The sequence below is a fragment of the Sceloporus occidentalis genome, unplaced genomic scaffold, assembly GCF_023333645.1.
Source record: "Sceloporus occidentalis isolate IW3139 unplaced genomic scaffold, rSceOcc1.0.p SCAF_107, whole genome shotgun sequence".
NCBI classification, from domain to species: Eukaryota; Metazoa; Chordata; class Lepidosauria; order Squamata; family Phrynosomatidae; genus Sceloporus; species Sceloporus occidentalis.
In genome coordinates, this window is record NW_028317087.1 from 1,696,196 (window position 1) to 1,710,059 (window position 13,864).

Genomic DNA, 13,864 nt, shown 5'->3' on the forward strand with positions numbered 1-13,864 from the left:
TTGATACACTCCTCGCTATAGGTGGAGTCGAATATAGGCTTCTGCCTAACACATCTAGAAAAATGGGGGAGCTGGTACCGGCCAGAATCAATTAAGGGTTGTGCTTACTGACTGTGGTCTACAAATTCGAGTGCTTGGGATGCCTCCTCCTGAGTGCACATATTTCGTGTATTCTTCTGTTAGTGTTCTTCCCCATATAAACGTCACATGATTTTCATCAACATTACAAAGGCTGATAATCAGAAAAAGAAATCAGAGAAAAAGACAATGCATCTTATTTGTGAAATTCAGGTAAGTGGATCACATAGAAACAGTTTGTACTATCCTTCAACCCACTGGTGTATATAGGTGGTTATGTTTTTTTGTAATTTGGAAAATGCAAAAAAAAGGTTCTTTGTGAAGTTCAGTGTATAAATATTTATTCTCATTTTCAATCTATGACATAGGAAGCTTAAAATGCAACTACGGTCAAACACCATTAGTCTTTACTGCCAAAGTGTTCTTTTGACCTTTTTGAACTGTCGGCATTAAGTAAAAATAACACACATTAATTAAATGTATCTAAATGATCATAAGATACTTAACTATGTTTGTTTTGACATTGGCTAAATTGAATGTTTTTTATATTTGCTCAAAAACCCTATTGGTCCTCATAAGGCTACAAATTATCTTTCTTCCCTAATAAACAAAATCTTACCTAGCCAGTGTGAGCTAAAAACGTGTTGTTATCGTACCAATTTGATATATATTTTGTTGATGGATACAATTTTCTTGACTAGAATTATAGATGGAAATGGCTGTATTAGTGCCTCCGTTTTGGTGTTATGCTTTAAAATGGTTTAAAAGTCTAAATGAAATCCTAGCCGGGCCAATGTTTGGAACATTTGACTAGCCTTTGCAGATAAAGTTGAGTCTTAATGGAATATTTGCTCTGTATTGTAATACAGGTTTTGGAACCTCTTCTTATGAAAGGTTAGGCTGATCTTCTGCTTTTACTTACCAACAGTGTAAAAAACTGTGGATACACTTTTGCAATGTGTAGTGTTAGACAAAATAATTTTTGCCAAATTAAGAAAAAGTTTCTAACAAACTGTATTTGTGACAATTGCCCAGAACCAAACTGGAAATTTCTGTGCAGTGCTTGTTGTCTTGCACCATAAACACAAAATAATGTACGTAACATAATATAATCTTATATTGTAGCATTCTCACAGGCTTGTAGTCTAATACTTAATTATTAAAACATGAAGGTAGGTCATTGGCGGATTATACATTAGGCACACTAGGCATGTGCGTATGTGTTTTCCGAAACTCTAGGTGTCTCTGGTGCACTCATGGATAATCTGCTAACATCCTTCACTCATGTACACACATGCTAATACGAATAATGTTATACAGTAATAACCACACTGTAACACTGTATTCTGACATACACGCTCATGCTAAGGACACACTGTAACATAAACAACAACGTACACGCTAGCACCACACTCTTATACACATGCACACACTTACTCTTGCATTATACATATACACACATACACACTAATACTACATTATACACACACTCACAGACTATACATACTATATATATATATATACACAATGACTCTGACACTACATTATACACACAGACTCCAGCACCATACATTTACACACATATACACTGACTCTACAGTATACACACAAACTGACTCCAGCACTATACATATACATGTTGATTGACACTATACTATACACACACTCACATAAAATACTCCCGCTCTCTCCCTCTCTCACCTCCTGTTGCCCAGCCACGCCACTGCCTATTTTCTACCATTGTGAATTTTCTGCAGGGGTGCGGTAAGGCAAGTGGCATACACAGGGCCGGCCCTACAATGGAGCAGAGTGGGGCAATTGCCCCAGGTGGCACTTTTCCGCCCCAAGCGCTTTTTTTTTTTTTAGCGGAGGAGAGAGGGCGCCGAGTGGTTTTCGCTTACCAAGTTGTCAGTACCCGCTCGGCACCCCTCTCTCTCTCTTCTGTGAGCCCTCTAGCTCGGTCTCGGTGCCGGCTTGTAATGCTGAGCGCCGGAAGATGATGTCATTTCCAGCGCTCAGCATTACAAGCCAGCACCGAGACCGAGCAGGGAGACTTGCCACAGGACTGTTTAAAGGTAAGTACAAAGGGGGGGTAGGGTAGATAATAGGGAGGGTAGATAATGGCGTTGGCGAAGTTTAAAATGCCGCCCCCCCCAGGCGGCATTATGTCTTGGGCCGGCCCTGGGCATACTTTAAGTTACCCCGCTGGTAGCTTCACTTACACCACACCCCGCAGGAAAGCATAGGGTGCCGGATTTATGATGGCAACCCTGCAAAAACCTGAGCTCCAGGAAGTGGTTTCTAGGCGCCATGGCTACCTGGGGCTACCTGGGGCTACCTGGGGCTCGGGTTTGTTCAGCCCTGTCCTATACCACTGCATCATATTACTTTCACCTCTGTGTTGGCATAGACAGGGTGCAGATGAGTTCAGAACTGAACCCACCAGCAATTGGAAGTAATACCAGGATTTGTGCTACTGACCTACTTGTATGTATTTAAATGCAGCATTAGACAGGCCATGTCTTCTACTGTTGGATCTCTAAGAAGTAATTGTTAAGTATTGTTAAATTATTATTTGATTTTGAATGTTTGAACTGAAAGACATGGTAGACAGATGACTTGAATCATGCCAAAATGTCTAAATGTGAGATGTGTGTCTCTAACTGCTGGTTCAGCTATGCAAGATCTTCTAATAATTTCATTAATGTGTCTATGTTTCAGCTATTGAGCAGCTGCCATGGAAAAAAAACTTTCTCCGTTAAAAATGTCTGCAAAGAATTAATCTAATATTTGTTTTATCTGTTTTTTTGGATTTCCCAAATTTGTTTTATGGCATAGTTGTAAACAAAAGAAAGCATGAAAACAATAATTAACAAAATACAAGAAGAAGAACTACTCAGAACACGTAGTAAATGTATATCTAAGTATGTTTTTATTTTAAATAGCACTTCGTTTCAGATTGGACTTTTTCCAGGGGCATTTTATGTCTTCTCTGAAAACATTCTTGCCATAGACCAGGGGTGGGCAATTAATTTTCCCATGGGGCCACATGAGAAATTGGAATGGTTTTAGAGGGCCAGACCTCTACAAACTACAAACTCCGAAGCCTTGTCCATTTTGTTAACTTATGTGCTGTTTAATAAAGTTATTCAAGCCTACGTCATTGGTAGAGGTGCTTGAATAAGTAAGGCCTGAATAACTATTAGCACAGCACAGAAGTGAACAAAATGAACAAGGCTTCGGAGTGCATACCGTATTTTTCGCTCTATAAGACGCACCTGCTGATAAGACGCACCTAGATTTTAGAGGAGAAAAAAAAGGAAAAAATATTTTGAGCTAAAAAATGGGCTAAAATATTTATTACAATAACTGAATAAGCTATGAACACAGTAAGACACACACAGACACAGTAAGACACACACAGACACAGTAAGACACACACAGACACAGTAAGACACACACAGACACAGTGAGACACACACAGACACAGTAAGACACACACAGACACAGTAAGACAGACACAGTGAGACACACACAGACACAGTAAGATACACACAGACACAGTGAGACACACACAGACACAGTAAGACACACACAGACACAGTAAGACACACACAGACACAGTAAGACACACACAGACACAGTGAGACACACACAGACACAGTAAGACACACACAGACACAGTAAGACACACACAGACACAGTGAGACACACACAGACACAGTAAGACACACACAGACACAGTAAGACACACACAGACACAGTGAGACACACACAGACACAGTAAGACACACACAGACACAGTGAGACACACACAGACACAGTAAGATACACACACACACAGTAAGACACACACACACAAACACAGTAAGACACACACACACAGTAAGACCTCCCTCCCTAACCCCCCTTCTCAGTATCTCCCCTCTAACTCCCTAACCCCCCCTTCTCAGTATCTCCCCTCTAACTCCCTAACCCCCCCTTCTCAGGATCTCCCCCCCCCGCCCCGGTCACTTACCTAAAACTCCTGTGTTGGAAGCGTGAGGCGTTTGTCTCGGGTGCCGGCGCTTCACTGCTGATCGCCGGCGTCTGACGTCATATGCCGGCGCCCAGCGTAAAGCGCCGGCACCCGAGACAAACGCTTCCAACACAGGAGTTTAAGGTAAGTGACCGGGGCGGGGGGGGACACCGGACTCATTGGTGAGTCACCAGGACACTCTTTGCGGGCCGGTCCGAGCTATTCAGCGGGCCGGATGTGGCCCGCGGGCCGTGCTTTGCCCAGGTCTGCCATAGACCCTTTTGAATGCTATAAAGTACCAAAGAAAATCAAGCTATGATAAATGCCCTCTGGGCATACTTCCAGATCTTATAAATGAAAACATTAGTATTTAGTTAAGGGTCTATACATATGTTGTGAAGAGAAGTTTCACGTTTATTGCTATGAAAAACAATTATTTGTAGAAGAAGTAATAATTGAGTTAAAAGAATAGTACTGGTTTCCTGGAATTCTATTATTTATTATTATTTAACAGTCAAGTAGGTGCAGTTGAATATCAAATCAAACTATTTTAAATATACAGTCATATTAAGTGTCATAGATTGATAACATTTAGCAGGATTATGTTCATTATTGTGCATGAGCTATATTTAAATATAATGTTATTATAATACCTTTTGTCAACATATACATACTATTTAGGAACCTAGGTTTTAGAAGTATCTGCAAAGTATTTAAAATAAATAGAATAACATGGATCTAAGTCAATGACAAGATTGAGTGGGGAAAGGTTCCATATGTTATCAATGAATAAAATACAGAAGGAAACAACTTGTAGTAAATATTATATAAATGAATGCATTTATAACACGTTTGGACTGGGTGCTTGTGTTATAAGTCAACCAGATATAAGTGGTTGTCCCTTATATATATAACACACATGCAATTCACACTCTGTGGTGTCTTATGTTGCACTAAATTTGGAATCCTTTATATCCAAATGTGGTTTGTGGTTTTGTGTGTTGGTGTATGTGGGACAGGTACCTGCAGGTTGACAGATTACAAGTTAACTGAAAACTTACATTTATGACGAGTAGTAAGATTCAAATGTTAGAATTTATTTCTTTCATCATGTATATGAAGATATGTGGCATCCTGGAGAACTGGTCTACAGTCTGAGCACCTGTCTTTTGACCAACAGTCAAAGCTTTTAGATCAGACAGATCTATTTGCAGTTTTTTGTAGCGATTTATTAAGGCTAGCTGAGCGTAAACCAAAGACGTTACAGCAATGCTGTGGCTGCCAGATCATACAATGGTTTGCAACTTTTTGTAGTGTTAGCATATTATTGGGACTTGAGTGCTTTGTTGGACAATACGCCAAGATTTCCTAATAACAGAGTGTGTCTCCAGTCCCTGATATTACTCTGCATTATGGAGGGCCAGAACAAGCCAATTTTACAGGAGAAGCTTAATGGGATTAGCACTTTATATTGAAAAGTGATCTCTGTTCAGTTCTCCTTCAACTTCCTGGGTTGACGATTATTATGCAGCTTCCATCTATTTTGGGTGTCGCATGGTGAACGCATGCTGCAAGATACTATTATACATTTAATTAAGCAAAATATGAAATAAAACAAAAACATTAGTTTCCAGATTGCAAAATGCTTTCAAACTACATGGAAAAAATCTGATAAATGAATGTGTGCAAAATAGCTGATACATCTAATACCAATAACAACTCTTGTATAAAACTCTAATAACAAAATAACACTTGTCATCAGTGATAAATACAGGGAAATCATTATGAGAACATTTTAGGATAGTCTGGGTAACACTTTGCACTTTATGTTAGATACAGATCACTGACTGCGCCATTAAACTCTTTCATGTCAAAGTAGTTTCACATAAGTACTTCTTGGTAAGAAAAATACATAAAAAGAACTTTAAAAAATAAGTATTGGAACATTTTGTGCTGAAAGAAGGCAGTAAATACAAAATGTGCTAAAAAGCCAGGAGTGTTTAGTCTCTGGTTTCTGGGTAAAGAAACACCGTACATCACTGGTCTCACACATTGTGTATTGTTAACATTTTTTGGGTAACATTTGGAGTACGTAGACAGTTGTATTCATTTGTGGATTAATGGTAACTGACCCAATCTCAATAATTAATTTAACTGTAAAAATTATCTGGTAGCTTATGTAATACAGAGAGATGTTTCAAGCAGTGCTCTTTTACAGAGTCATTTTAGGTAACGCTGCTCTCTTAGTAAATAGTAAATCAACTCTTTAAATGCCTTGAAAAATTTTTATTTCTGCACAGTTTTTTTCCAATGACGCGTTAAGTAAGTTGTGACATTGACGCCTCATGTATGTCATTACATATAATGTTTCTGAAATTGACTTAAACAAGTGAGCGTTGGTAGTGTCCGCCTGCTTAAAGTTGAGGCTTCTACAATAACTCCTTCTAGAATTCTGCCCAAGCCCTGTTGGCACAAACAGTTTTAAATATGCAGTCATATTTACTGTAACAAAGACTAAAATAAATCTACAATAGAAGTGTCGGATATTGATAAAATTTAGCAAGATTACGTATATTATTGTGCATGAGCTATATTTAAGTATAATGTTATTATATAATACCTTTTGTCAATCTATACATACTATTTAGGAACAATTTTACGAAGTATCTATGAAGTGTTTAAAATAAATAGAATAAATGAAATCTAAGTCATAGAAAAAATTGATGTGAAAAGATTCCAAATGTTACCAATGAATAAAATATAGGAGGACACGACATGTAAATATTATGCATTTATCTAAAGATGGTCCATAGCCTTATTTATAACAAGCTGGGACTGAAATTCCATCAGGTGCTTGTGAAATGGTTGTCCCTTATATGTTTAACACACATGCAATTCACACACTGTGGTATCTTAATACATTTGTAGCTACTGGTTTGTAGCCAGTGATTATAAATATGCGTACATGTAGATTGTAGATGAAATAAATATATGTAAATTCCTTTGCCTCAAGAAGACGTGCATTAATATTAGAAAAAAAGTGATATTGCAAACATATAGCTTGACAGCAGATAAAAACCATATGGCCCATCTAGTCTGACAGTTTTTCCTGATGTAAAGATGGTATATCTAACCACTTCATTGTGCTATAGATGAACAAGCATGTCCACAAAGTTGTGTCTTAGGACGTATCTGTGCATTAGGTGTCTTTCACAGCAGCAGAAACATCTCCTGTCACTGCAGACTCCCCTACCACCGTCAGTAGAAGCCAGCATTATAAGCTTCCTGATGGTCAATTGCGTGTAACGGAGCTGGGTGCGAGCGCTGGGTGTTGCGTAAGTGTGACTCTGCATTCCCTTTCAGTACATGCCACTGCTGACACTCACAGGAACCTCTTTGGAGGAGAGCAAATATTCTTATCTCTGATTGCTCCACCTGCTGGCTGATCTCAGGCATTGCGATCAGCAATGCAAGGCTATAGAGCCCTGATTGCTGATTACAGTGTGACCAGTGTAGGGGAGATTGACAGAAAGAGAATTAGAAGCAACATTTCTCCCTCTTTTCACAAAGAAAAATGTATATATTAAATAAATAAACAATACAATGAGCTCAGTGATGTCATTGTGACACCATTGGCAAACATAAGATGTAAGAGAGATCCCTAAAAGGATCTCTATCCATATTGCACTGATAACAAAAATAATAAACAATATTAAAAAAGCCCTGGCATCCCATTACCCTAGCACTGCATGTACAAATTATAACTAAGCCCCCTCCCTCTGTTCACTACCCCCACACCCCCTAAGCCAGAATTGTTAAAACTACTACCTTACTACATAAGGGTTAGATGTTACCCTCTAGAACATAAGAAAATATATAGGGTTTATCTGGAATCATGGGATGTTGCCAAACATAAACTGGGTCATTGTTCATCAGCGGTACCTGTGTAGAAGAAACTCTAAGCAAAATTGCAAAAAATAAAATTATTATAGGTTTTTACATACTAGCACTCACAATTATTATTTACCATGAGTTTCTGTGTTTCTAAATGAAAGCCCTATTTTTCCTGAAAAAATTATGTTTAGTTTGTGTGGGTACATCATACATGGAAAAAGGGAATATGACAGAAAAAATTACGTTACGTGGGATAGTAAAAACGTTGGTACGGAAAGAGTTAATGTGGCTTGTTGATAAACAGACAAATAAAATGATCCAATTGTAATGGAAATTACTCAATTACTTCTATCTTTCATTCACGGCTTCTATGCTTCCCTAAATTTCCACTCAGTTTACATACACTGCGGAATTTTTGGAAAAGCAGCCATTCTTCAACTCATCATATCAAATTTCCTATCTAGAGCAGTGAAGAATTGAGGACCACAGCTGTGCTGTATTGCCTGGTAACTTATTACTTTTTCACCGACTAAAGAGTAATTTTCTACCATTTGTTTTTGTGAGACATTTTTAATCTGATAAATGACTTTTGAAGTCTTGAAACAGAGATGTTTTACATACTCATATTGACACACTGTATTAACTGCAATCACATTGATATAATCGATATTAACAAGGACATGATTCCACTGAAACCAGTTATTTGCTTTAAAAACCATGAGATAATTTAATAAAACCACTGAACTTCATCAAAAGAAATAACTATTTGAACTTCCTAGTAAAAATTCTATATATTGTATATATATCGAGAAAAAATGTATAAATTGTGCTTATCTGCTTGTTTCAAACAGACCCTTATTAATATACTATACTTTTCATAAAGTTAGATACAACCGAATATAATGAAAATCAGTATTAACAGCTTTGAAAATATTCCTAGTGTTTAATCCAGAATATGTGATTTATGCTTGTTAAACCTTTTTACAAAGTACATTCCACTGTCACGATTTATTATAAATTGAGTAGTCTTGGATACGATAAGCTCGATTCCATTATGTGTGATAAATGTATATTGTATTTCTTTGTATTTTTAGTTTTATAAACTATTGGGAATATGAAAGTACAATGGGCAAAAATGCAAATGGGATAGAAATCAGATTTATATTATATATTATTATAGGCATATTGAGCATGCTTCATGCTCCTCATTCTTCCCCCCATTCGCCTTGCATCTGTGATATGGCTCTCCCTTGGCTCAAATCATACCTTTTTGACCTTAAGTTGTCTCCTCTTGTAATTATTCTTCTACCCTATCAGATCAGATCTAAGGCCTCTACTTTTCTACATCTACATCTTTTTTCTTGGACCAGTATCTTCCTTTGGCTTCCATAACCACTTATACATCTACGAAGCCCCAATCTCCATTTTCTCTCCTGACCTTTTACCCTGTCTTCTAATTCACCTCACCAACTATCTTTCTGGAATTGCATCATAAAGCTTAACATCTAAAAGACGGAGCTTATGGTTATTCCACATCCCCTTTGTCCACAATTCCTGACATTTCTATCACTATCCACCTAATAGACCAGTTTCTTTTAATGAATATTATGATGTCTTATTAATTGTAAATTATTTTCACTCTCCTGTATTGTAACAGCACCATGGAATCTGATAGTACTACATAAATAAATGTAATGTAATCGAGCATTAAGCCAACAAATATATTCACAATTTACTGGTCCCAGATAATTAGAAAATTTGGCTTTAAAAAAGGGACGATAGAAGTACTGAAAGCATATCGGATCCTACCTCTTATTCTATGATAATGTTGGCCTTTTAAAAGGTATCACAATTGTCTTTAGTTTTTTTATGGAAAGGTAAATATGTTTTTCTTAACAAGACACCAGGTTTTTAGCCAATGCTTCGTACAATTCTGCCTCTTCAACAGAAGGTCAAAATCTGCATGATAATGGCACTGATCTGACCAAGTTCTGTATGACTGTTTTAAATTTAGATCCAAAAGCCCATCTCCATGAATAACAAAGAGGGTTCAAAAATGGGAAGAAGAATGAATAGATCTTAATCCAGGTTGTTAAAAAAAAAAAAAAAGTATAGGTACATACAGTACTTTAAGGATTAGGATAAAGGAGGCATTTATAAAGTCCCTCGACTTCAAGAGCCTGAATCAACTGGATGTTTTCTTTTTTTTAATACAACTTTTACTCAGTAGTGATATCTACCGTATTTGCTCGATTATAAGACGAGGTTTTTTTCAGAGCAAATGCTCTGAAAAATACCCCTCATCTTCTACCGCTGCAGCGGTCCCCACCGCTGCAGGGGACCTGGATCCTTCTGCCCCCCCCCCCATTTAACACTCCCACCCCACACACTCTTACCGGTGCTTCCAATTTCCTGCTGTATTGCCGGGGCAGCGGGTTGACGTCTACGCGATCCGCGTAGACAACTTACGCTGCAGCCGGAAGGAGGTGTGGCTAGCAGCGGGGGTTGTCTGCGTCCATCGCGCAGACCTTCCCCGACTGTCAGAGATCAGAGTTCCCCGCACCGGTGCCGCACTGGTGCGGGGAACTCTGATCTCTGACAGCCGGGGAAGGTCTGCACGATGGACGCAGACAAACCCCCGCTGCCAACTCCACCTCCTTCCGGCTGCGCGAATCGCGTAGACGTCAACCCGCTGCCCTGGCAATACAACAGGAAATTGGAAGCCCCGGTAAGTGTGTGTGTTTTGTTAAATGGGGGCATAAGGCATTTCTGGAGGCAGAGTGCTCTGTGAAATGCCTTTTAACCCCCTTAACGCCACTCTGCCTCCTGAAATGCCTTATACCTCCCTAAATGCCACTCTGCCCCATAATATGCCTTTTAACCCCCTAAATGCCAGAGTGGCATATAGGGGTATAAGGCCTTTCTGGAGGCAGAGTGGCACATAGGAGGTTAAAAGGCATATCATGGGGCACAGTGGCATATAGAGGGTTAAAAGGCATATCATGGGCCACAGTGCCGTATTGGAGTGGCAAGCCTGGGGGCAGATGTGTGTAACTGGGGGGCAGGTTGGAAAATACAAGGAAATAAAAACTAAAAAAAAATTTTCTCAATCATAGCTTTTATTAAAAAATGTAATAGTTTACATGAATTAACATTTACTGGTAAAACTTTTTTCCTATAGGGTCGTCTTATATTCAGGCTTTTTCTTTTTTTTCCTAAATTAATATTCAGATTTTGGGGGGTCGTTTTATAATCAGGGTCGTCTTATAATCGAGCAACTACGGTATTTTAGAAAGAAGTAGTTTGGGGTTTAACAGTTGAGGTACCGGGAGGCTAAAAGCATTCCTGCAGTAGTACTCAAAAAGATAATATAATAGGTAAAATGTATTGTTATGATACAATGATGAATAATATATAACCAATTTTATCTGAAGCTTAGTGTTTTTTTAAAAGGCCATACTGTTTCCCGGTAGGACTTGCAGAGAAAAACTAAAAGTAAGTTACCAACTTTAAAGAATGTGTGTTTTTTGTCACAATGGTTCTTCAACATTTGGGACAGGAGGTAATTGAACCACTTATTTATCTAAACCTGATCATATGTTTAGAGAACTTAGGGTGACATACCAAACAGAGTTTAATACTAAGTAACATAATGGGAACAAAGCATGCCTTATAGCTAAAAAAATATAGCTTTTCAAAAGAATTACACCTCATCTCAAATACTTCTTTATGTGTTTTATGTTAATGAAATACTGTGAATATGGTTAGTATATTGTGGAAGTTTTTAAACATAAGGTATGAAATAAACCTCCATTTTTGTTTGGTATATATCTCTGACTATCCCTTTTCTGGTATTTCAAAGATCCTAAAGCATCTACAAAATGATCAATAAGGATAGATATTATCTAATCAGGATTTTGCAGCCATACAAGTTATTATTATCATGTATTGTTTTATATAGCCTCGCCATATGCCGTAGGGCTGTACAATATATAAACAGGACATAACAATATGATGCGCAGAAACAACAGGTGAGGAGGGCACTGCTCAAAGTCAGTCAGACGCCAGATTTAAAGGTTTTCAGACACCTTTAGCATACCTTGTTTAGTAGACATTTTGAATATTCTGGGCATTTATTTAAAATAATGGGGTTTCATATGACGTGTAATTGTAGTGCTAAGCAGAAAGTGTGGAGCGATCCTAAGGAAAATTCCATTGATTGCATCACTTTTATTTTCAGATATGTTGAACTTCTTTGTATTCTCCTTACATTGTATAGCGTGACCGAACAGACTGTAAATTCTGTATCCGTGGATGATATCATTCATAAATATGGTGTTAGCTTTTGTTTTCAGGTATTATGTCTTAAAAACATTTAAAGTTATTCTTATTGGGATACCAGAAGTACATTGTATATTAACAGTGTTTTGCAAAAAAAAAGGGATATTCATATTGTAGGACAATCCCATATTTAGAAAGAAATGCTTCTGTAGAAACCAGCCATTTGCTTGTTGGCCGGTTTATCAAGATCCTCTTACCTGTTCATGTGAATACATTATCCGTGCTTAGTCCTAACCACAATGTACAGTTTAGTGCTCATTGACTAATGTTATCTTTGCACCCTGTTACTATTACCCTCGTTCTTTGTGTTTTAGCTCTTTGTGGAGAACATGACAGCTTTCTGTGTAACAATGGAATCTGCATACCTAGACAGTTGATGTGCAATGGATACAATGACTGTGATGACTGGAGCGACGAGGTACATTGCAGTAAGTCATTGAGATTACAGTATTCCTTCTCCTATATTTTCCTGCAAAACCTTTTGTACGCTGGCAGGACTGTCTGTATATATGTATAATAAGGCCAACCAAAAAGAACACACAAACAAAAATAAATAGAAAATCCTAGTCTAAAAGACCTGCAAGTAAGGTCTATTATTTATTGACGAATCCTTGGAGCTTCTTGTTTAGTCCATCCACAGTGAGGGTATAAATGTACTTTTATACCCATCTTTAAAGGGTTTACCCTACTCACCAGACTCTACTGAGGCTGCATAGCCTTACATGGTAACACTGCATGGTTGTTTGCCAGCTAAAAAAACATATGCAGAAAAAGGCACACCAACTAGCAATAAACAACCAAATAAGTAAATATATAGGGGTATGGTGCAACGCTCCTACATGTGCCCACCAGGTTGTTTGCCAGTACATTTCAGTTTTGTGAGTTGCTGATGAGGGCCTGCAACTCTCAAATATCTATATAAATTACCCACAGCAAATAAATTAAATATTTTTCCTTAGACCCCTAGTTATCAATTGGAAGCTCACAATTTTTGGATTTTCTCCATGTGTGGTGGGGCAGAGGATAATAAAATTAAAACTTTGGGAGAGAGGGCATAGAGCCCATTTATACCACTCCTCACACCCATCTTGTGCTTAGTCGGAAAGGAGCTTAAAAAATGCCAATTCTCATGCCTGAGTTTATGGTTGGAAGCCAGGTTAACCCTTTAGAGAGGTACATAGCCCATTGTGTCTTTGTAGCTTCAATCACAAGTGTCATAAATCATGGTGCTTGAAAATTTTCCAAAAAAATAAAATTTGTAATTGTGGTTCAGAATTGCAGAGCTGGAGGTATAGGTGTAAAGTATTCACTGGTAGATGCAGAAGTGGTAAGTGAGTGGTAGAGAATTTAAACATGCCTGGTATATCATGAATATAAGGCAAGACCAAGAAACAAATAACATCTGGTGCATATGACAGGAGCAAAACAGGCACATTAGGTAGCCTGGACTGTTCTTGTCCATCACCAAATTCTGTATTTCTGTCTTCAAACGAATGTGAAACCTGTGTGTCCCTAATAATTTTACGCTTAGCG

The 13,864-nt window shown here is 38.0% G+C and overlaps 1 protein-coding gene across 1 annotated transcript in view; it reads left to right on the plus strand.

Moving 5' to 3' along the window:
• LOC149283254 (atrial natriuretic peptide-converting enzyme-like) overlaps window positions 1–13,864 on the plus strand; it is a 79,395-nt gene that overhangs the window by 37,859 nt on the left and 27,672 nt on the right. Inside the window, exon 7 of the mRNA XM_089497793.1 lies at window positions 12,646–12,759. Within this exon, the coding sequence (XP_089353919.1) occupies window positions 12,646–12,759 (114 nt within the window). The remainder of the gene's footprint in view (window positions 1–12,645; window positions 12,760–13,864) is intronic.